At 38.0% G+C, this 25,841-nt stretch overlaps 1 protein-coding gene across 1 annotated transcript; it reads left to right on the top strand.

The window, feature by feature from the left end:
* The first annotated feature begins 14,449 nt into the window (after positions 1 to 14,449).
* On the top strand, positions 14,450 to 18,463 carry LOC102238016 (O-acetyl-ADP-ribose deacetylase 1-like). Its single transcript, XM_023341497.1, has 5 exons — positions 14,450 to 14,636; positions 14,781 to 14,839; positions 14,928 to 15,040; positions 15,146 to 15,247; positions 18,424 to 18,463. The coding sequence occupies exons 1-5, from the start codon at positions 14,450 to 14,452 to the stop codon at positions 18,461 to 18,463; spliced, it is 501 nt and encodes a 166-aa protein (XP_023197265.1).
* Positions 18,464 to 25,841: the final 7,378 nt, after the last annotated feature.

Below are 25,841 nucleotides of genomic sequence, written 5' to 3'. Positions count from 1 at the left end.
CTAATACTTGTGAGCTTTACTATAGATTTTGCCACATTCCTACTTTAAATGAACTAGATTACTGTTTTTTTTAACCGTATTGGTTGTCATAGGTTCAACTGTAACGTTTTATCTTTTGGATCTTATTTCTGTATCTCTCACAGTTAACTTGAAATAAAATAGTTAAATTGCTCACTAGACTGTAGCCTTTTTGTTTTTTTACCAACTTTAACCACTTGTTAAATTCTGATTTATCATTTCAGATCCTCCCACAAATGGGGCACATTTTCTTCAAGTGAAGACAGTGTGGACTCCTCAGAGAATGAAGTTCCACCTTCTCCTCCCTTGGAACTTACCACAGTTGGATCTGCCTCAAAAGTGTGTAGTCTCGGTGTGTCCAGAAAGAGAAGCCTCAGCACAACTCCAAATCTGAGAAGCGCAACTGCAAGTCTTTCTATGAGTCCTGGGACTTCTTTGAGCAGCTCCAGCTTGGGAGAGGCTATGATTACTAGGCTGGTTACATTCTTGAGGAGGTTAGAGAAACACAAAAACTACACGGACAGTTGTTGAGTACCTTGCTGAGACAGAAATCTGCTTCACCACCGGTTGAACCACCTGAAGGAGCTGTTTTTCCAATGTGTACAATCAATGATGTCCTGGGCATGAATGAGAAGCTGGGTGACTCAGACTTCATGTCTGGAGTTGTAAGTTAAAATTTTGTTCCTTAAAAATTAACATTAAATTAGCCCCATTGCAGTAAGCAATTAACTAATGACATGATAAATTAAAACAAATTCCCATAATTTATAATTTTTCTGTTTCTACTAAAAACTGCTTGACAAGTATTCAGTCTGGTGTTTAGGTCTCAACTTGCCATTTTTTGAAGTACACATTTGTTTACAAAGACTTCATAATTGGATATTTAAATTGTCTTCCAGTTGCAATGCTCATTGTTCATTAGAATTCAAAGTTTATCAATCTTTGAGAATGTGTTCTTACTATTATATTATTTGAAAATGGTTGTAAAACATTTAATCACAGTAATTCTGGGAATTTATTGTCCAGAAAAATTTATTGCGACAGGCCTCCCTTAAATTGATGCATAAATTAATTGGCATTTTGTCCATGTATAAAATTAAGCATATAAGCTATATATGTGTGAAACAATAACAAATCAATTAATAAAAACTTAATTGTATCCTGATTTTCAAATGTTGTCTTGCAATTGTCATTATATTTAAGGTTGCCATGGTTGCAGAAATTGGAGGAGCATCCTTGGATGATGCAATACGACGGGCTATGTGATTCCTGATGTCCCATGAATTAGCAGTCCAGTTCAACCTGTTTGGCTGACATGGGAAACACCAGTTCCGGGACCTGCGTCTCTTTGATGTTGTGTATGGTAAATATCAGTTTTTATGGTCAGAGTAACTTTTCTTTTCACTTTTTTTCCTTAAACGTTTGTTAATTTATTTTGTTTATCATATGCCTTTTGTTTATTTGTAGTAATCTTTTGGTTTTATTCACATAGTGTTCTTTCACTCAAGAACCTTTGATAGCTGACAAAAATTTAAATGATATTTGTATTTCAAACAATACAAAATAACTATAGAACCTTTCTTATATCAGTATAAGAAAGATATAGATGGATATTTTCAATTTGAACTAAGAATCTAGTGTGTGTTCATAAAGACTCGAGTGCTTTTATTTTGGCAGATCTTTGCAAGCATTTTTGCCCCATGAGGGGGGAGAGGCAAATGTCATGAATGTTACATTGTACTAAAGTAAAACGCTAATACAGTTTCTACCTTTGCTTGTTATTTTAGGGGCACTTAAAAGAAATGGTTCCATCGTTGGACTCACACATAAAGATGTGGAAAAGGCACTCAGAGTGGTTCACTGGAGCCCGTGACAGAGGTGGGAATAGGAGAGTTAGAGCAAGTAGGGAGGCTGCCAGTTCTCCCTCTGGTGGGCAGGTCTTCCAAGAAGGACAATTACAATAATATGCAAGCTTTCAAGTGTAAGCATGCATGCAGGTTATTCTAAAAGGTTTTGTGAAATGTGTGTGTATGTACCAGTAAACAAGTTTGTTGTTCAAAAATGCCATGTGAACAATTTTGTAGATTTTACATTTATTTATTTTTGTTGTTGTTGTTTAAGAGCGCCATTTGTGCTTGTGGCACCATTTGCTTTAATTAAGTTCTAATTATTGCTGAGGTATAAAATAACTTCTGATTACAAAATAAAAAGCCTTGACCAAAGGAAATTTCTTTTTTTCTCTTTAAACAAATTTTGTGATAAAGTGTTTTAGGACTTTGGTTTGTTTAAGACTGCATATCTATGAATGTTATTCATTTCAAGGTTAGGTGAGAACAACCCCATTGTTCCTATAAGGATTAAGGCATCTGGCTCCCACTGAAAACCCAGTCAGGGCCTGTAAACCATTATGGGCTAAAGCATATGGGCCCATCATGGAAAATGTGGAACTACTAATTTGTTACCCGTATTCTAGCCCAGTTCAGACCCAGTTGAGGCCCAGATAAATATTCCTGAAAGCACCCTAGTGGGCCACAGATGGGCCTCGTGTAAGTTAACCATCTGGGCCCCACTGAAGACCCAGTCAGAGCCCATTAAAATCTACCTGGGCAAACCCATGTGGGGCCACCATGGACAAACCCTTTTGGGACCCATATGACAGCCCTCTTTTATCCCATATGGGGCCCACCTAGGTATACTGGCTGGGAAACAGCGTTCTTTTCTTTGTCGAGGTTTGAGCACAATTCAGCTTCTTCTGAGATGAGAACCGTTGAACGAACTTGTTCAAAACAGCTTTCAGGCGCCAGGTAAGCGGACCAATCAGAGAGCAGAACAGACCGCACTGTCGAGCGAATGGGAGAAGTTGAGCACAAAGCGGTGATCTCTGTCTTTCTTAGTAGCCGAACTTTGAGCTTATAATGGCAACGGTGAAGGTAAAAAATCCAGTGTTAGCAAAAAATAAATAAAATACATGTACCAATAAGCAAGTACATGACTTCCTTGTTGATTCAGGTGTTTCCTCCACGTTAGTCGTGAAATATGAAGAAATGATCCAATCAAAATTGACAAAGAATAAGTAAATGAATTAAAGAGGAAATGACAATCTAAAGAAGTGGGAAAACACAAGTGAATATAAATAGATAACTAGTAAACAAAATTGGAAGTAAACAATGTGGAATCATAATTACGTAATTCCACATTAATTTCCAAATCTATTAATTTATTCATTTATTTCATTGTCCATCCATCTTCCACTTATCTGGAGTTGGGCAACAGCTTAAACAGGGAAGCCCAAACTTACTTCTCCCTAGCAAAAAAAAAAAATGGTAAGCTAGCTTCCAATTCATTTGGATTTAATAATCACAGAATGTAAATGTTAGTTTTTCACTGCTGAAATGTAAAAATGTTGTGAAGGATACAACTTTTTCCATTAAAAATACAAAATGTGTGTTTTCCACAATAAAATACAATATTATTTGCAATTTTCTATTTTAAAATTTACAATAATTTTCGGTTCTACATTATACAACATCATACTGGTAAATGAACAAAATATCATTGCGTTTTTCTTTACAAAATTTTTCTGTCATGATTTCACAGATTTTTACTGTTTATTTTACAGACTTTTTTTTACCAGTGTTCACTTGCAGTAGTCCATCACCTCCAGCGTGACTTCTTCAGGAGTCTAACCACAGACTGGCCTCCTGTGGAGCAGAGCCCTGCTTTTAAAGCCACAGGCTCCGCCCACAGACAATCCAAACTAGCAAAAATACTAATTACTTCTAACTCAAATCAGAAGTTTGATTCTGATTTGAATCAAACTTCAAATCAGTTTGAAGATTGTAAAGTATACAAAATAATAATAATAATAATAATAATAATAATAATAATAATAAGAGAAAAAATAAATAAATAAAATAAACTTGTAAACAAAATACAATACTCAATTTAATAGACAACACCCAGTGCGCTCTGATGACATCACCACCTCATGTGACTCCCTCCCGGCACGCCACAATCCGGAAACACCCTACTTGAAAACAGAACCGGGAAAACGTTTAATGCTAAAAATAGGTTAGAATGAATGTTTAACTGAAGCAGGAACACCGTGTGTGCACCCACGATGAACCGCCCCAGTCCAAGCTGCAACAAAAGTAATCATTAATTGATTTTAATTTCCGGTCACATGATGCCCCTCCCCCCATCCCCAAACCCCATCCGATATTCCTTCACCTTCTGACCTCTGTGTTTTAAAATAATATAATTAAAGAATGAATAAACATTATGAGTTTTAAGAGAAATACAATAAGCGTTAGATGATTGAGAATAATTTCGGAAAACAAATTTTCAGTACAACTTAAAACACCAGCTCACAGACCTCAACCGTCTAGATGGGCTTTGGTCACCATGCTTATTGATTATCAGCTATCAGCTCTCAGGATCTGCAGCACTCCATCTGTGTGCCAGTGGCACTTGTGACCACTTGTGAGCAAATTAAAGTACAGTACAATTAGAGCACAAAAAAACAATAAGTGATCGTCAGTATCAAGATTAACACATAGATTGTCACCTTTCCTAGATAAGTTTAGATTTATCCATGCCATCTGTGTGTGCGTGTGTTTGTGTGTGTGTAGGACATAAGGACTCCTACCCTCTTACTCTGGATGTGTGTGTGTGTGTGTGTGTGTGTGTGTGTGTGTGTGTGTGTGCGTGTGTGTGTGTGTGTGTGTGTGGGTGCAGGGCTGACCCCAGCCCCTGCCATCTGTGTGTGCGCACCCGTAAGACTGAACACATACCTCTACAGAAAACCTAGAGTTTTAACTGTTTTACTGCTTTATTTTATGGTAGAACGATTAGTCAGTGCTGACTATGAGTTTGTGATTTCCTTCATCACTTAAATTTTAAACTCTTATAGATTTTTTTTCTGTAACACTAGCTAGTGTGAAACATTTCAGTAAATGTTCATTTGTACACGTACTTCTGAAGAACATGTGACAGACAGTAAACAGGCCTAAGTGAGGCTGCTCAAATTTAACTTTTATCTTTCCGCAGTTAAAGAATTTGTCCAGACTTTTCCAGAATTTGTCCTGGCATCATTGTGAATGATTTTGTTCAGGCTATACAAGTTTTGTAATAATGCAATTCAGGGATTTTACATTTTCTGGACTAAAGGAGGATTTCAGTTCAACACCTGCGGTTTCTTAATGTAAGTGTTTCTGCTACTGGACAAGAAACAGGGTTAAAAGAGGATTTAGAAAGAAAAATACAAAGATGATAGTTGTTTTTACCGAGAGCAAGGCTGTGACTAGTTATCAGGACAGCATGAGACCTGTAAAACTGTTAGGTCCATATGACCAAGGAGGGAACCAGTCATCTGCTCCAACAATTTATTAGCTTTTAGGAAATATTTTTGGACACAGCCATCTGCAGGAGCAAGATGAAGCAAGAACATCATAACATCAGATGTATTTTTTCATCCTTATATCCGTGATTTAAAACTATTTTTAATTTTTGTGTCATCTTAAAGATGGAAAGAGTCAATTATGTTTTCACCCATGGAAAAGTGTAAAGTGTTTATTATGAGTAGGATTAACCAAGCTGAAGGAAAATAAAGAAAAAGGATAAATAAATATTCATTGATACAGAACCGAATCAGCAAATATGAACTTATGAAACTATTGAAACCTTCAAGAATTTTATGTTGTGTAAGATATTTAAGAAACTAATATTGAATCTGCGCTCATGAATTTCTTTATTTGGTTGTTATCTCTAAAATACGTTTACCTTGTGTTTTGTTGAACACCAGACATCTCATCTCTTTCCCACAGTTTTCCACTTAGTTCCACTACTGCAGTGGATTTTATAGTCAATGTTTAAAGCCAACAGAGTCTGAAGCGATGGAGGAAATTTACGTCAATATGGAACCTGTTGGAAAAACTGCATCTAATCACACTGGTAAGAACAAAGTTACAGAGAAATTTAGTATGTATTGAATTAAATTTTGTTAAGGTTGAGGTTTTTGTTAAGGTTGGAGCAGCTCCAAAGAGAGGCTCTGCCTCCGTGCGGCTGTCTGTTTGGGAATCCTGAATGTTTTACTTTTGGCTGAACTCATCGCCCTCAGCATACACAGTAAGTCTTGTTCTAGTCATCTTAAAGATGTAAAAAGATTAGATTTTATGTTTCTGTTATATTAAAAAGGCATTGTTCCCCTTCTAAAATCAAACTGACCAAATAGCAAGGGTTTAAAACAGAATAAAGCTTAGTGACTCAAAGTTTTGCAGAGAGGTGAAACATTACACTAAGACAAAACATTACACGTGAGTTTGATTCATTTTCAACAATGGTTGCTTTTGCAGCCGTTTAGGTTAGCGTGTCTTTAATATCTTCTCTTTTTCAAACTATTTACCCAACGATTTATTGTTCAGTGTTACCTCAGTTTAAATTCTACAGGCATAACCAAAATCATGAAGCTATTTTATAAGTCTTAAGTGAAAATACGATGCCACGTCTTTTTGCAAACATGGTTGTTATTTTTTTTTCTGCTCATGACATGACAGCAGATTTTTCTGACATCAGCAACATTCTGACCGAGCAGAACAGCAGCAGCGAGTTTCCCTCCAGGAACGCTAACTTCACTGAAACGGCTCCACGAGCTGAAGACACTTTAAGGTTTGTCAAAACTTAAAAAAAATTTGGATCTCGTTAAAAACTGAATTGTACTCTGAATTGTAAATTATAACTAATAACTTTCCTTTTTGGTCTAAATGAATATAATGTAAATGAACAACTTTTATTTTAATTTATTAAGTGCTCTATCATTTGCGTGTGCTGAAAAACAACAATGTAAAACAAACTAAACTTTGATATTTTTTTTCTCCTTAAAGGGAAATTGTGTCCTACAGAACGAACAAACATCAATTGTTCCTGTTCATCCAGGGGCTGCAGAACAAGAGAAGAGCAGATCCAGTGGTAATGGCTGATATTATTCACCAACAATAATGTAGCTTATTAGTACGGTGTTACATAAAATCCTAAAGATAAAATGTACACTTCCAACTGTTGTGACCTGCATCTAATAACACAACAATTTTATCGCTTGTACTCTGTGTTTTTCTTTCTTGTTAGCTTTCTGAGCTGAGTGAAGCTGACACCCCACCCACCTCAAAAAATTCAGCAAATAGTCTGAGTGGTTAGTGCTCCGTTAGTGCAGGTTTGTGCCGTTAAAATTTTCGTTTGTGCAGCTTTCGTTTTCGAGATATTAAAAGTTATAATTTTGGCCGATGACGTCACCATCCCCCCATGTTGCGCCAAAACAAACCAAACTAGGCTACTTCGTTAGTGCTTCGTTAGTGCAGGTTTGTGCAGTTAAAATGGACGTTTGTGCAGCTTTGGTTTCTGAAATATTAAAAATTATTTTTTAGGTCTTCCGAGTTCACCACCCCCCCATATTGCTCCGAAACAAAACAAACTGGGCTACTACTGCTCATCATGAGATATTACATAATTTTCTTTCATACGCCAACTTACTTCACCTAAATTGATGACTGTGGCCTGCTCTGGACATAACCACAAAGCAAGCGGTTATTAATTTCGATGTTATTGTGTAAGTTAAATTCTGCAGATTTGCAGCTGTTGTACAATGTGTACCTTCTTTTGTTTTGAACTTCAATAAAGATTTAGAACAAGAAGAAATTTGTCTCATTTCAAGAAATGTTATTAGATAGTAATGTTTTCTCACCAATATAACTTTCTCCACAACAAATGAATCCTGTCAAGACAGGACATGCGGCCGTGACCGTAACGTAATGTGTGTATTTGTACGACTGTTCAACTGTGCTTTGGTTTCGGAGGTGGTTTCAACAATTATATTCACATTGTTGACTTACTTTCTGCTGATTATGCAGCAAAAGGGTAAAAAACGACAACAACAACAAAAAATCCATAGCTAACATGCTAGTTGCTTGAGCAAATAAAGTTTTTGCAGAGTTAAACCGGAAGTGCATGGCAGGGTCATTGGTTCAACAAAGTTCATCCAAGTAATGTACTTAATATTTAGTAAATATATTTTAAATGCAACGAGTTTCATTTCATCCAATTTCTGACATTAAATGTATATGCGTGGGCTTCAAGGATTTTTAAAAGCACGTAAAATGTTTTGCCATCTTTGACAAAGTCCTCACACAACGTCAACTGTGATTGGCTCCACCCACACTGTAGCGAGTGTTGTTTTTGCGGAAGAGCAAGTGTAATTTCAGCCTCTCGTTGAAATTATTCTAGCAGTTTGAAAGAAATCGTTTTGAAAGAGTCATCTTTGGAATTTTTCCAACCCTGATTTTGATTTTTGAACAAGGTAAGTAAATTAATGTTCAGGTTTCATATAAAATGTTGACTCAATGCAAAGCAGAGAGGATGTATGCATGGATAGCTTACATATCCATTTGTTTAAATTCACAAGTTATATTTGAAGTCCAGAATTTTTAAACCTGTTGAAACATAATTTATTCCAAAGGGAAATAAAAATTTAACAGGTACTTAAATTGCCAATTCACAAGACTAGTAACAATGCATTATTGAAAATTATCTTGTAAAAAAAAATTTGCTTAAATAGTAGAAATGAGAGGCGTGCTGTGGTGGCGCAGGGGGTTAGCATGCCCCACGTTTGGAGGACGTCGCGGGTTCGGCTCCCGGTCCCGACGACCTTTACCGCATGTCTTCCCCCCTCTCCTCACCCTCCTTCCTGTCTGCCTACTGTGGAAAAAATAGGAGCCACTAGCGCCGCAAAAACTCTTCGGAGAAAGAAAAAAAAATAGTAAAAATGAGAAACTGGGAAAGCTAACTTAACTTTTTTTAGTTCAAGACTATTGTAACTGTGCAGCCTCTGCTAGAATGTCAATGTTTTGTGGCTTCTTCGAAATTATGTAGACCAGAATTATTATTTTGAGCAATGCTAATCAAAGTCTTTTTATTTTTTTAACTAGATGCCTCGACAGCCAGCAGTGGACAGAGAGTCTCTTCGCAGTTCTCTGCAAGTCAAAAGAGGCTATCCTAGAAAACGGCAATATAGCCACTCCAGCTGCCGCTGTCTGGACAGAGAGCTAAGTCAGCAGTTGGGAAATAAAATGTCTGCAAAAGCCCTGTACACATTTGTAAAACTAAACAGACAAAACATCTGGTCATGCTTGGAAATAAATGATCAAGAAAGTGATCCTGAAAGCCCCGTGGACACAGAGTTTGACTCAGACACAACTTCTACTGGACAATTTACAGATTTTCAGCTTGAAGTTCCATTTGAAGAATGGGTTAAATTTATACCAGAAAGAGTTGAATACAGTGACAAGATTTCATCATCTGGCAAAAGGGAATACACAATTTTAAAACCTGGCACTTGGAGTCACATAATTAATGATCTGGTTTGGATAAAGTTGAAAAGCACATGTACATTTGTATTCCAAAGAGCAAAAGTTTATCCAACTGTCACTAGTAAGTACATTGATATCAAAGGCTTCTGTAAAGAGTGTCAAGGCCAAGTTAAAATGACATGTGACAGAGAGCCAACGGTCAACAGCCCAATGGTGCTCCAGTGCTCCATCCAAGGTGCCGACATCTCCCTGCACACTGGCCAGTCCAAAAGATTCATGTCAGGAACCCTTCGTGCACAGGTTTCAAAAGAGTTGTGTGAGGGTAGGATGGAACCAGCTGTATGGAGGTCAGCAAAGGCATCAGAGTTGATGGATATTGGAGATCCCGAGCCAAGTCACCTTCCAAACCTGGCAACCTTACGAAAAGCCAAGCAGGAGAGAAAAGATTTGGATTTAGGTGACAAAGACCCCATTTTGTCTTTGCAGTTATTAAAGTATAGCACACCTAACAGTGGCAGTATAAGAGATATTGGTCTGGATAAATTCTTCTGTCACTATTGGAGTCAAACTCAGATACATGTTTATAAGGCACTGACCAAAAAATGTCCCTCAGTAGTTTGCTTTGATGCAACTGGTTCAGTTGTCAGAAAACTGGCACGACTAAATGGTACATCTGGCCACATCTTCTTATATCAAGGTGTTTCTGAGGGGAGACAACTGCTCAGTCCCAGTGGTACAAATGCTATCAGAAAGGCATGACATTAATGCAATTGCAACATGGCTGACAGAATGGCTTCGTGCAGGCGCAGCTGTACCAAGGGAAGCTGTGAGTGACTTTTCCCTGGCTATTCTTGGTGCTCTGGTGAAGGCCTTCACTCCTCTTTCTAACCTGAAGTCATACATTGATGAATGCTTCCATGTGCTACTTGGGAACCAGTCTGCAAAACGTCCTCCCTGTTACATCAGGGTTGATGTTGCCCACTGCATAAAGATGGTCTGCCAGTGGGACTGCCTGAAAAACAAGTCACACCGTGTCAAAGACTTCTTTGTCAGGGGAATAGCAAAGCTTCTTCAAGCACAAAGCTTGGACCATGCAAAGCAGTTAATACATGCCATCACTGTTGTGGCTCTCAGTGAGGCAGAAGGTGATGATAGTTCTGGAACCCCTCTTGAATCAGAGAGGTGCAAAAAATACCTGAAAGCCGAGATTGCGGAAGACTCCATCCTCATTCCAGATGAAGACACAAAGGAAGTGCATCAAGTGGATCCATGTGATGACATCCAGACTAACCTACGAGACTGGGTGTCAAACATTTGTGAGGAGAGCAGGACACACGCTGCAGCTAATGGGGATAGGGATAACATCCATTTCCTCCCTGAGATTGTGCCACACATTATAAGACTTGCAAGTTACTTACCACTGTGGACAGGAATAATGGTTCCACGCTTCAAAAGCACCAGCCTCACAGCAAGCTCAGCCAATGTTGAAGCTGAATTCAAAAATGTAAAACATGGCCTGTTCAAACATGAGAACTTACCCATGCGAGTCAATCGCTTCATTTCTCGGCATCTTTCCTTCATCGAAGGAAATATGCGGATTTGCTCTGCAAAAGCAAAAAAAGAGGAGGAACAAGTTGCATCAGCAGAAGATGCAGAAGTTAATCCTGCATCCATAATTACCCACAATGCTGAAGGTAACAGAGAAATGGATTCTAGCGATTTAATGGAATCTGATGCCACCAGAGAGTTTTCCACAGCAGATGAAAACGTGGTTGAAAATTGGAGAGGACAAATTCTTCCACCCAAAAAGAGGAAGAGGACTTCATACCTGAGTTCCTGCACTGAATGGCTCCATGCAGATTCATCATCTGGGGCCAAAAGAGTGAAAGTGGGATTATTAAAAAATGGAAACATGCATCAGCCTGTTAAAGTTGGGAAATTGTCTCTCTCTGTGTTAAACACCTGTTCCTTTGATGCCTTTTGTCAGTGCTTATGCTGTACTTTCTGTGACAGCGCTGCATTTCAAAATGTTGTCATGAATGACAGTGATAACACACTCTTGCAGCTGGTGAAATCCATAACTACAGATGGTGTGACCCCAAAGACATACTTGCAGAGGGCAGATCTGCTTAGTTCAATGTTTGCAAAAACACAGTTGAGGTCTGGTACCCACCAAATCGATGCCCAGTGTAATATTGCCACTGTTATTGGGAAGACAATGAGAAATGTATCAAGCGTTTACCTATGAAAACACTGCTCTTCACAATACTGCTACCTAAACAAAGGAATGACCAGGGAAGTACCATTTGTTTCACCTGACATTTCTGTCCTGAAGAATTCTGGCATGGCTCAGCTTGGCACTTCAGTAGAAAAAGGACTCTTGCTTCCACCGTCTCCCTGCCTCCGACCACTGCAGAATGAATCAGAATGTCCATCTGAATTCAAAACAGGAGCCAGTACCTCAGGAAATGTTCTCTGCACAGGAACCGTTACTCACAGCTACAGCATTGGAGAAATAACATGGATTGACACTGACCTTCCAAATCCAACTGAATTCGCCTTGAGTGAATTTCCCTCCATTATGGTTCTCCAAGGAAAAACACTTACTTTGAGAGCAGTCATTGCTTTCAGGGGAAGCTTGACCAAAGATGGCCTGGGACATTATACTGCATACTGCCAGAGAGCTCCATCTGTGTGGGAGCTTTATGATGACCTGGCAAATGTTGTGAAGACAGTATCTGAAAAGCAGAAAATACTACCACATGCAGTGCTATACACAGCAGATCTGTGAGGGAAGAAAATTGGGGGAGAAAGTTTGAAGACCAGACCAAAGGCAAATAGCTTCATGCCATGTTTCTGAAAGGAGTTCACATGTTCACATGAAAGGAGTTGTCTATTCAAGACAGGAGAAATTAATTTCCAATTATCAAGACACTGTTTGTTTTTGTTGTTGTTGTTATTGTTTGAATTGTTAAAGTTCATTGTTCAAATCAACACAGTTTCTTATTTTACTGTCAAATTATATTGGATTTTCAAAACAGTCACTTTCATGGTTCATTAGTTCTCAAGTAGGATAGAAACCCTTTGCCTCACAATACAGATATTTGGGTGTGTCACTAGCAAACCATAAGGTATTCAAGTTTATACATCACCAAAAAAAATAAATTACCAGAAATATTGTCTTACTATAACTATATTGATTATGCCATGAATTCTTGCAAATAGTCCCCTTTCTACAAAAATACAGCAACCTCTATTACATAAAAACGACACTGAAACCAAGACTTACCTGACAGGAATGTGCTGGAAGAGAACCAGAAGTAAAACAGGATGTACAGCCTGCAGCAGGTGAAATTAATTGTCCCCTAATTGGGTGAATGTCATCGCGTGAATGTTAAACTCTGAAAGCACCAAATAAAGTAAAATCAGATTTAGTTGGTATATTTAGAAAAAAGTAAAAATAATAATAATATCGTTATCTGAAATTATCATTTGTATAATATAATCCTCGGGTAACATTGTGGCCCAGGCTACATAGTGGCGGCGACGTAAAGCAAAAATTTTGATGTTTGGAGCAACATGGGGGATGGTGACGTCATCGGCCAAAATTATAACTTTTAATATTTCAGAAACCAAAGCTGCACAAACGTCCGTTTTAACGGCACAAACCTGCACTAACGGAGCACTAACGAAGTAGCCTAGTTTGGTTCGTTTTGGAGCAACATGGGGGGATGGTGACGTCATCGGCCAAAATTATAACTTTTAATATCTCGAAAACGAAAGCTGCACAAACGAAAATTTTTACTGCACAAACCTGCACAAACGGAGCACTAACGAAGTAGCCCAGTTTGGTTTGTTTTGGAGCAACATGGGGGGATGGTGAACTCTGGATGACCTAAATTATAATTTTTAATATCTCAAAAACGAAAGCTGCACAAACGAAAATTTTAACGGCACAAACCTGCACTAACGGAGCACTAACCACTCAGACTATTTGCTGAATTTTTTGAGGTGGGTGGGGTGTCAGCTTCACTCAGCTAAAATTCTGACATGTTAAACAAATGTTTGTTTGTTTTTCTTTTTTTTGTATTTTTGCAGAGGATCGGTTTAGCATGATGCGCTCTGATTGTGTATTAATGTGACTTTTACTACAAAACTTTATGGAGTTCCAGTTGTGTCCAGTAATAGCGGATTAAGTTCTATCTTGGTAAAATTATATTTCCAATTATTTACTATCATTTGTAATAAAGTGATGCCAACACCACGGATTCAACAGTGAGGAGTTTGTTCAAGTCATCTTAAAGACGGAACGACTCAATGTTGTGCTGATTCTGAGTAACTGAATGATTAACTGAATGACTTTTCATTCATTTCAGAGTTCAATCAGCGAGGTTATTCATTTTGTGGTGGTCCTAGTCTAAGAAAGAACAAAGATAGAAAGCAGAAAATGTACATGTTGGTTCCACCGGCTTCCCCTGAAAATATGGATAAATTCAGTCATTGTAGGGTTAAAGTAATTTGAAGAAGGAGAAGCACATCAACAAGTCAAGTCAATGATGAGTCAATGACATGATGCATTCTGCATTTTTAACTCGGATAACTAAACCTTTTGTTTTTTACTGACTTTAATACATTTAAATTGCTGCGTTGTTTAATAAGTAGAATGGAAATGACTTTTTTGTAAATGGTTTTGAGATTACCTATTGTAAATTAGCGTTTTATAAATCAACTGAATTGAAATTTGACCATCGGATTGGACTGAAGAGAAATGATGAGCAATGTTTTATGGTGGATGAAAGCAAAGATTGGTATTTTTAATTTTTTGTAACATCAAAATTTATTTTTGAGGCAAACAGAAAATCCAGCTTATTGTAGTTTACTGGGACTAACAACCCCTGGACAAATTTGGAAAAAAAAATTCAGCTAAAGTGGGTGGTGCTTTAAGGAACAATGAAACACAGCCTAGTGTGGGGCCACATGTAGAGGGGATAAGCAAGGCTGTAGTAAGCACTGTTACCAACTTGGTACTTTGTGGTTATAGTTTTCTCCAAGTCGTGCTTGAAGAAAGTATGACCATGGGCAAAACTGAGGAACTCTATCAATCAACCAACTGGACATTGAAGTATGTCACCGGAGATTTGTTCTCCTGTCCACGCGATGAATCCTTGGCCCACTGCATCAGTGAAGACTGTTGCATGGGAGCAGGCATAGCTGTGATGTTCAAGAAGAAGTTTGGTCGAGTCTCAGAGTTAAAGGAGCAGAGTGAGTCAGACTAGTTACTAAAATCTTTGTTTTGGAAAAAAAATGTTTTATGTTTTTTTTTTTGCAGTTTGTTCAAATGTCTGATTTCAACAGCAAGTGCTAAATCATATCCTGTTTTTGTATTTTTTATGTATGTCCTAATAGAGAAGCGTCCGGGGCAGTGTGCTGTCCTGACACATGATCAACGTTTCATCTACTATCTGGTAAACGTACCTCAATTATACTGCATAGGACCAAAAGTTTTTTCATTATTTAATCTGGTAACTGTATCTTTCCTATTATGTGTCTCAGATCACAAAGAAAAAAGCCAGCCAGAAACCCACGTATGTCAGCCTAAGACAGAGTCTGGAAGACATGAAATCTCACTGCTTAGAAAATGGTGTCAATAGGATATCAATACCTCGGTTTGTAGGAACTACTGTGAATAAATGACTATAATAAATACCCTTAAATCTTCTTCTTTATTGGGAATTATTAAACAGTTTGCTTGTTTCGCATCTCCCCCTCAGAATTGGCTGTGGCCTGGACCAGCTGCTGTGGTCAAAGGTGTCAAAGATCCTGGAACAGATCTTTAAAGAGACAAATATCTCCATCACAGTGTACAGCACTGTGTTGGGTCAAAGCTTCAAATGCATGCCATGTAGTACATTTTCATTGGGGGGTTTTTAACTTTAAATCCTTTATAATGTCTTAAAATTTTGGATGAAATCAACACTCCTTAAACAGTTTTAAGGAAACAATAAATAAGGAAACTGTCGTGGAAAAAAATACTATTTCCAAGCACTGTTCAGGTGAAATCACTCAGTCAGGTTTATTCATATATTGTGCACAATACAGAGAGCTTGTAGGACAATCAGTAATGAAGCAAGTCTGGATGAAAGCTCTGCCAGGCAGAGACAACACATGAGTTTTATAGAAAGGGATAAGGGATCCAAAGCATGGGAAACAGACTGGTTCCCATGCAGCTGGGGAAAAACAACGTCCAACCTTGTGCATGTAACCAAAACAGCTTTAACTTGGTGGGAATATACAGAACTTAGAATAAACATATAGCAATACAACTAGCAGGTGTGACCTAACTGTAATTTTTCCACATCATTTCCCCCCTTTTGATTATAAGTAAATATGTAATATTTAATATTAATCATCATTTCCCTCCGAGGTTAAAAGATACAACATAAAACCATCCTGGAAGATGTAAGAAAAGGAGAAAAAAATGAAAATTAAAACAAAAATAATAAAAAAAATAAAAAACAAACACATATACACAAGATACGAAAAACCTACCGGCAGACACCTACTCAACCCTGCAACAATATCACTGTGTTAGGTAGGAAAACTTATCTTGCAACCCCTCCTTGCCAGGGAGACGGTTCTGTAAATGTGCTAACCAGGATAAACACGGAGGCATCACACCAACGAATGAAGATACGAAAAAAATCACGAATAACTATTGTAATAAAAAAAAGGTAACATAAAAACAAACAAAAGAAACAACATCAAATAGCAAAAAAAAAAACCAAACAAAAAAAAATCAATGTCAAAGTTAAGCTCAGTAGAAAACACCCTTATAAGTAGCTAGAAAAACAATTCATACACATGACGTTGAGTAATTTAAAATCAATGTCACAACAACAATGTTCAACAAGGTAAAACTGCACTCTAACTAAACCTTAAAGTTATATATATATATATAAAACTTCAACTTTAAAAGAAGATATATATTTATATATGTATATATGTGTGTATATATATATATATATATATATATATATATAAATACAGTATATATATATAGGGTTGTCAGATTAATAGTACCTTTCGAAAATAACTTTTTAGTAGGTATTAAACATGCTATGAAATAAAAATATGTTAAAACATCTAATTAATCATATAATGTTTTACTTGGTGATGGAACTACTAACAAAGAAACTTTTCAGTCATATTCTAATTTATAGAATGTGTATTTGCTGAGTATATTTGCTTTAATATAGCAAATATTAAAGACGCAAAAACCTTGTTTTGGCTCTGGTTTGGGGCTGTCAGTGAGTAAAGTGACCATCGATGTTACTGGACTCTATAAAATGTGGCTTAAAGCTGAGATGCTGATGTTTGGACATGTAAAAATGTATATATTCTCTCTGCATATGAATCTATAAATAGTTTGGTTTCTGTCAGTTCTGTAAAGATACAAGAGAGAACCAAAGCGAATTTCTCTTTTACATGACCAGTACTTTAATTTTACTTTGCTGTAAAAATAACCATTAAATGGTTTCAAATTTAACAAACTTTGGCTCCTCTATGCTTTAGGAAATATTTCGCCCTATTTGATGTTTGATCTGAATTGATTAGCTACTTAAGCCCGTGAACTTCTGATTATCTGTCAGAAAATGTGTGCAGTTCACCTTATTTTGTGTTAATTGAACCGTCACTGCGTGTGACGTTAAGCTGACAGACTGACATGAAAAACACCCTGTTTTCACCTGGACAAATTGCATCATTTGTTCATAGAACGTGGCAATATTCAGATCAATCATCAAATAGGATGAAATATTTCATAAAGCATAAAGAGCCAAAGTTTGTTAAATTTTAAACCACGACTCCTGCTAAGTAAAATTAAATTATGGGCCATTATAAAGAGAAATTGGCTTTGTTCTCTCTTGTTTCTAGAGCTGACAGAAACCAAACTATAGATTTATTAGCAGAGATAAAATATATTTTACATATCCAAACATCAGCATCTCAGTTTTAAGCCACATTTTATAGAATCCAATAATAACTAAATAAAGAGTTAACTGCCCCAACCAGACCCAAAAAAGGTTTTGCGTCTTTATTATTTGCTATATTAAAGACACATCATATCTTAATTTATTGCATTCTCGTGTAAGTTTTGGCTTTATTCTTAGCACTAGAAAAGAAAAGGTCGTCCAGTGACTGTGGGTGCATCAGCACTCTAACCCCCCTTCATTCCCACCAACTTGCAACACAAAGTTACACCCTTAGCCTAAAAACTTCTTTTCCTGAATAGTCAAAATAATCGGGGCACCAGGAGAAAAACTTTGCATCCAATCCAATCATCAATCCATTCATCCAATTATCCAATTGATAGTTGTTACCGTCCCTCATCCTGAGCAGTCAAGTAGAGAGGAACAACTCCCTTTTAACAGGAAGACACTCCAGCTTAGAGAGACTGATCATATTCTATGACCTGTTCAAAATTAAGACGACTAAGAAAACAGAAAATATAGAAACATTAGGACTGGAAGCCATTTTATGAGGCCATGTAAGGAGTGTGTGCTAAAAAGAAACGCATTAAGAATCTGAACTAGATAAGTTCATATTCTTTGTATCTCTAACAGTCAGTGAGTGAGACACAGAGCTAAATTTAAAAGACACCAATTAGTCTAATCACTTTTTCCCCGAAGGTAGGAAAAACCGGAGCACCCGGAGAAAACCTATGCATTGAGTTTAAAGTGTGTCCATTTAAAGAATGTCTCCTAATGTTAGTGAGTGAGAGACTAAGGTAAATTTAAAAGAAACCAATTAGTCCAATCACTTTTTCCCCGAAGGTAGGAAAAACCGGAGCACCCGGAGAAAACCTTTGCATTTAAAGAGATGGGATGCATATCAGGCATCCCAGCCCCAAGGTGTATACGCCTCTTGTATGTGATGCTCACAAATGCACCTCATAATGGCTTGTTGCCTTTAACCTCTAATGAGGGAACTTTAACGTTCCCATCAACTGTGGCACGCCTGCCTGATTGACCACTGTTTTTTCTCTGCTCAGGTTCTCTGAGGACAATCTTCCTGCCTGCAAGTGCAAATGATGGCATTTCAAGCTTCTTTTTGCTGGGCGGTATTGGGCTAAGGTTTAACTTTTCTATTGTTATCAGTTTCTCTTCTTTCGATTCTGGATTTAACCTGCCTCCACCCAGAGGCAAGGTTCCACAAACTGACTTTCCGTCAATGGATGGTAGACGTTTGGCTTGCTGATCGTTGGTCTGTGTTTCATTGTTAGGCATTTCCGCAGCAATATTACCTTGTACCTTTGTCTCTTTCCTCTTTATGGATTTATTTAAATCCTCATATTCCTTCTTCTCCCTGTAATACTTCGTTTTCATCGTATTCACTTGTTTAGTGAGATTTTTAATGCACTCTTGGTCCCTATGCCTGCTTTGAGTCAGTGCCTGTATCTGACCATTTAAGGACTGAATTTCCTCCTTCAGCCTTTTACAATCAAATTCTGTGCGGTGAAAACTTCTTTCTTTACCCATGGCTTCTTGCTGTCGTCGTAAGTCTTCTTCCTGTAGTTTTACGCTTTCTTGCTGTTTTAAGGCTGAGAGCGTTGAGTGGCTCTCGGCCTGCTTCTTCAAGGGTTCTTCCTCCTGGATAGCTCTTGCCTTCTCATATGTTGCTAATACCCTGTTTTGCACTTTTTTCTGAAATAATACGGTGTCAGAAAACGTGGCACTTGGTTCATACTTATATGCATCTCCCACCAGAGTTTTTGAAAGTCTATTCCCAGGAATTTTCATTTGATTCTTTGCCTCATTCAACTGCTTTTCCAGATCTTTTATCTTGACCTCAAGACTTCTGGACTTTTCTTTTTCTCTCTTAATTTCAATATTCTTCTGGTCAACATAGTTGTTCTTTTTGTACAATTCAAACTGAAGTTTCTCCACTTCATTTTCCTGCTTTTCAACATCCATTCTGTAGGCTGTGAGTTGAGACATCGCTTCTCTTTTTTCTGCCAACGTCCTCTCTAGCTGCAGTTTTGAGTCCGCGAGGTTATTTAAACAGGTGTGAAGGCTTTTGAATTTAGTTTGGTAGTTTTTATTCTCAATCAACAACTGATTCCTGTGGGACCTCTGGTTCTTTATCTCTCTTTGTAACTTTGGGATTGTCTTACAGATCAGGTTTTTGTTTTGTCTGTGAGACTCATCTAGCTTTTTCTTGAGTGAACCAATGTTCTGATTTAGATGCACAATTTCTTCCTGAGCTGCTTGCAACTCTTCCTCCACTGCGGTTCTACTCCGATGATTCTTAGCTATTTTTTTAAACCTTTGTATGAAATCCAGAATCACGACGATCAATTCATCTCTACTCATTTCTTTAATTTCGCATTCTGTTAAAAAATAAGTGTTAATTGGCGGCATTTTGGCTGTATCACAAAAGCTACGAAAAAATGCACTGTTCAATCCAATATGGAAAACCCAACGTCCGAGCTGCTGCTGCTTGACTTCTGCAAGTTTGATTCAGACCTGTCTGGATATTCAAGGCATCTGTTCCTTGTGATGTCATAAGGGACAGATGCCTTGTCCCTTATGACATCATAACACTTTGGCATCATCAGATTACATCAGTGGAATAATGTCATGTATGCTATGTTGCCAGGCAACAGCAAAGCCAGCTCACCTTCCACCATATTCCTGGGAGGCTTACTGTGTGAAACGATTCTAAAATTCATTAACTCTTATTTGAGGAATTGTTTAATACATAATTGAATTTTCATGCCAGCACGGTTGAATAATAGTTTTAATTTATTCTCCCTGTCAGTGAAGATTTTAACAGATAGAAGTTAAAATCTGCCTTTAGTCTTTTACTATTTGAAGCTGTTGTTATTGTTGTTGATACACTTGTACTTTTGTACTTGCAATTGTATCTCCGATAAATTTAGAATAAAATTAATAATTATCAATTAAAAAACCTAGACAGGAGTCATGCTTATGTTAAACAAAATGGATTTTACCTCTGATGTCTAACTTTTACTCATGAAGGCTTTTGTAATAAATACCTTGGTACTGTTGTTTCAACTTTTCCACCTCAGTCTTTTGCAACTCCAGTTCGCTCACCTTCGCTATTAGGACAACATGACAAAATTGTGAACAATGTAATTATTTCTATTCAAACATTTTAGTTATATAAAGTAGGAATTCCCTGTGATATTCTTCTGTTTCAAAACATACCATCATGATCTTTCTGTAAGCACCTGAGCTCCACCTTCAGTCCAGCCAGTGAGGCGCTCATCTCTCTCAGCACAGCGTTGATGTCCTGCGTAAAGGTTTGTTGATTATTTGAAAGATTTTCTGCGTCTCCTTCCTGTGATCCAGTTTGTCTGATTTCATTTTCGGCGGCAGCATGCAGCTGAGCGCTGGAAAGAGAGCAGATTAGCAGCAATGCTCGGAAAAACATTTTGATCTCTGTGCTCAGTCTCTACAGATCAGCTTTGTGGGTTCACTTCACCCAAACCTTAAATACTGCATTTACTATAGCTGATTAATTATTACCATTTTTTTTTTTTTTTTTTTTTACAGACACTTGCAGGTGATAAGGCTTGATACGTTGGACTTGTCGTGTAAAATCAAAAAGCACAATACACTGCCTGGCCAAAAAAACGTCGCCACCTGGATTTAACTAAGCAAATAGGTACAAGCCTCCTATTGGATAAGTACTGCATAGGCGATTATCTTTCAGCTGGCAACAAGTTATTTAACCCCAGCTGATGCAATGAGTAACTTCTCATTTCTTAAACAACCATGGCAAAAGACACATCCTGTGATCGTGGAAAAGACGTTAGTGTGTTTAAGAAGGGTCAAATCATTGTCATGCATCAAGCAGAGAAAACATCTAAGGAGATTGCAGAAACTACTAGAATTGGGTTAAGAACTGTCCAACGCATCATTAAAAACTGGAAGGATGGTGGGGAACCATCGTCTTCCAGGAAGAAATGTGGTCGGAAAAAAATCCTGAATGATCGTGATCGGCGATTACTTAAACGTTTGGTCAAATCAAATCGAAGAAAAACAACAGCAGAACTCAGGAGTATGTTTAATTGTGAACGCAAAAGCATTTCCACACGCACAATGCGAAGGGAACTCAAGGGGTTGGGATTGAACAGCTGTGTAGCCGTAAGAAAACCTCTAATCAGTAAGGCTAACCAGAAAAAAGGCTTCAGTTTGCTAGGGAGCATAAAGATTGGACTCTGGAGGAATTGAAGAGGGTCATGTGGTCTGATGAGTCCAGATTTACCCTGTTCCAGAGTGATGGGCGCATCAGGGTAAGAAGAGAGGCAGGTGAAGTGATGCACCCATCATGCCTAGTGCCTACTGTACAAGCCTGTGGGGGCAGTGCTATGATCTGGGGTTGCTGCAGTTGGTCAGGTCTAGGTTCAGCAACATTGTGTGCCCAAAGAATGAGGTCAGCTGACTACCTGAGTATACTGAATGACCAGGTTATTCCATCAATGGATTTTGTCTTCCCAAATGGAACGGGCATATTCCAAGATGACAATGCCAGGATTCATTGGGCTCACATTGTGAAAGAGTGGTTCAGGGAGCATGAGACATCTTTTTCACACATGGATTGGCCACCACAGAGTGCAGACCTTAACCCCATTGAGAATCTTTGGGATGTGCTGGAGAAGGCTTTGCGCAGTGGTCAGACTCTCCCATCATCAATACAAGATCTTGGTGAAAGATTAATGCAACACTGGATGGAAATAAATCTTGCGACACTGCAGAAGCTTATTGAAACAATGCCACAGCGAATGCGGGCTGTAATCAAAGCTAAAGGCGGTCCAACAAAATATTAGAGAGTGTGACCATTTTTTGGTGGCGACTTTTTTTTTGGCTAGGCAGTGTACATCACGGCCAAACGCTAGCAATTTGGTATTGTAATCTAATTCTTTGAAACTTGAAGTTCACACCTCTATTAGACAATCATTTCTCAGTAGCCCAGGGTCTAGACCCGGTGTATGAAGCAAAGCGTAAATCAAGGACCTGGGTTTTTCCAGGCTAGTGGGACACAACAGATAGAAATTGATCTTAAGTATGTGTGCATAGATGCGTCTTTGTCAGTGACCCTCGGGACAACCTGTGAACAACAAAAACATTCAGCAACCATGGTAACTGCGGCCGTCAGACAGTAGAAACCGATGCCAGAGAACGTTGGTGGGGTTTGTTTTGAGTTTTAGCTGAAATTGTGATTTGTGGAATTTCTAACCGTATCAAAAACATTTGTTCTGCTTCTGGTGTGATATATAAAAGAAAAAAAGACAAGCAGCACAAAGCTTACTTCAAGATATTTATTGTTGTATCACTGTCATCACTGATTTACATAAAATGTAAATTAAGACAGAGATCATCTCAAAGCAGAAAGGGGAACAGTATACAACACGTCAAACAGGTCCAGTGCAAAAACAAGGTAACAGAAGTTTTCCTGACTACATGACTGATAAAATGTAATTTTTTCTCACATATATATATTTATGTTTATATATACTCATTTATTTGGTCTCATTAATCACAACTTCATGGAAAACACCAATTAAAACTTGAATCTTGTAGCCCAATATCAGTTTATGATGAAAAAAAAACCAGTCAATAAATGATGAGCGTTTTGGAGATTTGCAGCGTATTTAGGATTTAATTAGGAAGTTTACTTAGTTTAAAGAATCATCTTATGAATATAACATTTGTCCTCAGATGTAATAAGATGCACCAAGAGATGCAAAAAAACCCAGACAGTTTATGCAGGATCATTGGCTCAAAAGGCATCGTGTCACAGTGTGCATCTCTGTCCTCTAATCAAGCTCACTGTGTCCTGTCGGCTCTGGCTGAACGCAGAAGGAAGAGGAAACTGATATTTTCACAATATATCAGCTACTACAATGGACAGAGGAACTAACAAGTTCATGTCATCATCTGGGCGAAGGTTGCTGGTTTCTCAGTCACAAGCTGGTTGCAAACCTGAGGCCAGCAGGTGTCAGTCAGTTATGGTAGATCTGAAATTTGGTTTGATGACGTCAATATGAGAAGCTACAGACTGATAGGAGGAACCAAAGAGCTCTGTAAAGGTAAAGGCAAATCTTCTGAAGCTGGGATATAATTTATTTAATTTAACATAATTATTGCGGTAGAAGCCATTTGTTTGTTAAAATTGTATGAAATATATTTGTTCTATTTGATGTTTGTTGTGAATGAGGTAAACTCACAAACGAACGAGGTAATTAGTCCAACATTTAGAAACTACAGCGACTGTAATGCGCCACAGCAAAGGTAAACAAAGGTAAAATAACCCGAACAGGTGATCAACTCAAAACCACTCCTACCTTTTTACTCTCTCTCTCTCTTTGTAGTTTAAGCACACCTGTTACCGTGGCAACCGCCTGCGCCCACCAAGACAAGCAACGATTACGTTAAAAACATAACATTCAGTCCGTTATGATATCAAGTTTCCAGGCTTGATATTTATGTCTCGATTATTAATCAGCGCTTCCCTGAACACAGCGATGGTTGATTGACTAGCTGTACTTGGTGCTAACGTGGCTAACACGAGTAACAGTTTAGTCCAAAGCCTTTTCTGCTAAAATAAAATCTTTAGTGTATGTCAGATACAGACACATTGCATATTGATCTGTTTAGTTAACATAAGACTGTGTAGCAGACAGGCTTCAAGGTGTAGAAGTTGTATCAGTTCTGCCTTTATGCTGTACTTTTTTTTTTTTTTTACTTTTTTAAACTTACAAAGTAGAAAAGTACTCAACTGAGCGCTCGTATACTCAGGAAAATTGCAAAATAAGAATGCTAGCACTGAGAGCATGGCACAGGGTGACTTACGCTGCCGCCATCTTTTTCCCATCCGTTATGCTGTACTTCGCTAACGTGTGTTTGTGATACTCACGTGACCACGTAGAATGGTCATTAGCCAATGAAAAGCGGCCCCTCTGGTAAGGTCCATTGGAGATGATATGTGGAAACAACATTAATGTTTATTCAACATTTCATGCAAAGAATATAGAAATGAGGACTTTACGCTGACACTAGCCACATGCATTGCAGGTAGATTGTAGTAAAGCATTGATTAATGCCTGGTTTTAAAATTAGTTAACTGAACTTGTAGCCATTATTTTGTGCCCATTGTTGGACATCACACGGCACGATTGAACCGATCGAACCGTTATATCTAGGATTTCTGTGGGCTAATGTGTGATCTCTCAGGTATTGAAAATGGGCCGACAATCGGCCGATAGCTCTAAGATCGTGCAAGATAAGATAGTGTGTGCTGGGCATTACACTAAGGAAATGAGGAAGGGGGTTCAGTGGAGAGCACCGGACTTGAGCCATTTTTCGTTCAGTGTCATCAACAAAAAGAGAAAAAGGCCGAAAAAGACGATAAAGCCGATAATTAAAATAAGGTTGATAGTTTTAATTTATCATCCGATTAATTGATTTATCGTTTATCGCGACAGGCCTATTAGGTCATTTAGTTTTACTAAAGAGAGGCGCCGGGGACATTCGTACCTGGTATCGTCCAAGATTAACTGGTCCGCCTTTGTCTCTCGATAGAAACCAGACGCCTTTGGAACTTCGTTGTAAATTGGGAGACTTCTCAAGTTTCCTGTAGTTCCTACGGGAGTTTCTAATTGGTTAAAGAGCGGAACGCCTTAGTTGAATATATTAAATTGAAGAAACGCCCACTCAGTATAAAACTTCATGTAAACGTTAAAAATTCAGAATGCTACCACTGTTTTGCTTTTGGCATAAAAAGCTTTCTCCAAAGACGCGTCTTTGCCCCCCTTGTTTCTTTGTGTTTCTTTTTTCTATTTTTTTCCTGTTACAGGTAATGAATATATCTCTATATCTCTGCAGCTTTGTTAATTGATTCATGCGTTATTTTGTGTGGAATTAAACTCTGTGATCTGTGACGGCAACGCGCAGTGTCGTGGTTTCACTTCCTCCAGCCGCAGTCCGCCTGCCAGAGATCCGTGGACTTTAAGGAAGAAGGAGCCAAACTTTTTGTCCAAAGTTAATGTTAATTATTCTTCCTTAATAGTACACCGTTTGAATACTTCCTGCATCGTCAAACTGGCTCACATTTAAAAAGAAAGTAAAGGTACAAGGTGGCTGCTTTAATTAAAATGTCTGCCTTTTCTGTATTAGTTTCCACATTGGCATTTTATTCTTGAAAACAATGCAGGTTCCTCTTTTCTGCACCAAATTGGTCTTAAATATGATACTTTGTGTCCTTGAAATCGGTTGCAGAACCAGAAAAACCTATGCAGCCATGTTTTTCTGAACAATGAACTTGTTCAGAAAACAAGTTCATTGTTCAGTCATAATGGCAGTCTGACACCATTATGTCAGCAGACTTTGACATACTGGAGATTTCAAACGTATGTCCCTGTTTGTCCTGCGTTGGCTACAT

The sequence above is a fragment of the Xiphophorus maculatus genome, chromosome 1 (genome assembly GCF_002775205.1).
Source record: "Xiphophorus maculatus strain JP 163 A chromosome 1, X_maculatus-5.0-male, whole genome shotgun sequence".
Lineage (NCBI taxonomy): Eukaryota > Metazoa > Chordata > Actinopteri > Cyprinodontiformes > Poeciliidae > Xiphophorus > Xiphophorus maculatus.
This window is presented reverse-complemented; position numbering and strand designations above follow the sequence as displayed.

Bases quoted from the DNA above. Each gene is read 5' to 3' on its own strand.
- LOC102238016 (XM_023341497.1), top strand. From the start codon at position 14,450: ATGGGCAAAACTGAGGAACTCTATCAATCAACCAACTGGACATTGAAG. The intron at 14,637-14,780 runs GTGAGTCAGACT...ATGTCCTAATAG, and splicing joins CTCAGAGTTAAAGGAGCAGA to AGAAGCGTCCGGGGCAGTGT. The intron at 14,840-14,927 runs GTAAACGTACCT...TATGTGTCTCAG, and splicing joins AACGTTTCATCTACTATCTG to ATCACAAAGAAAAAAGCCAG.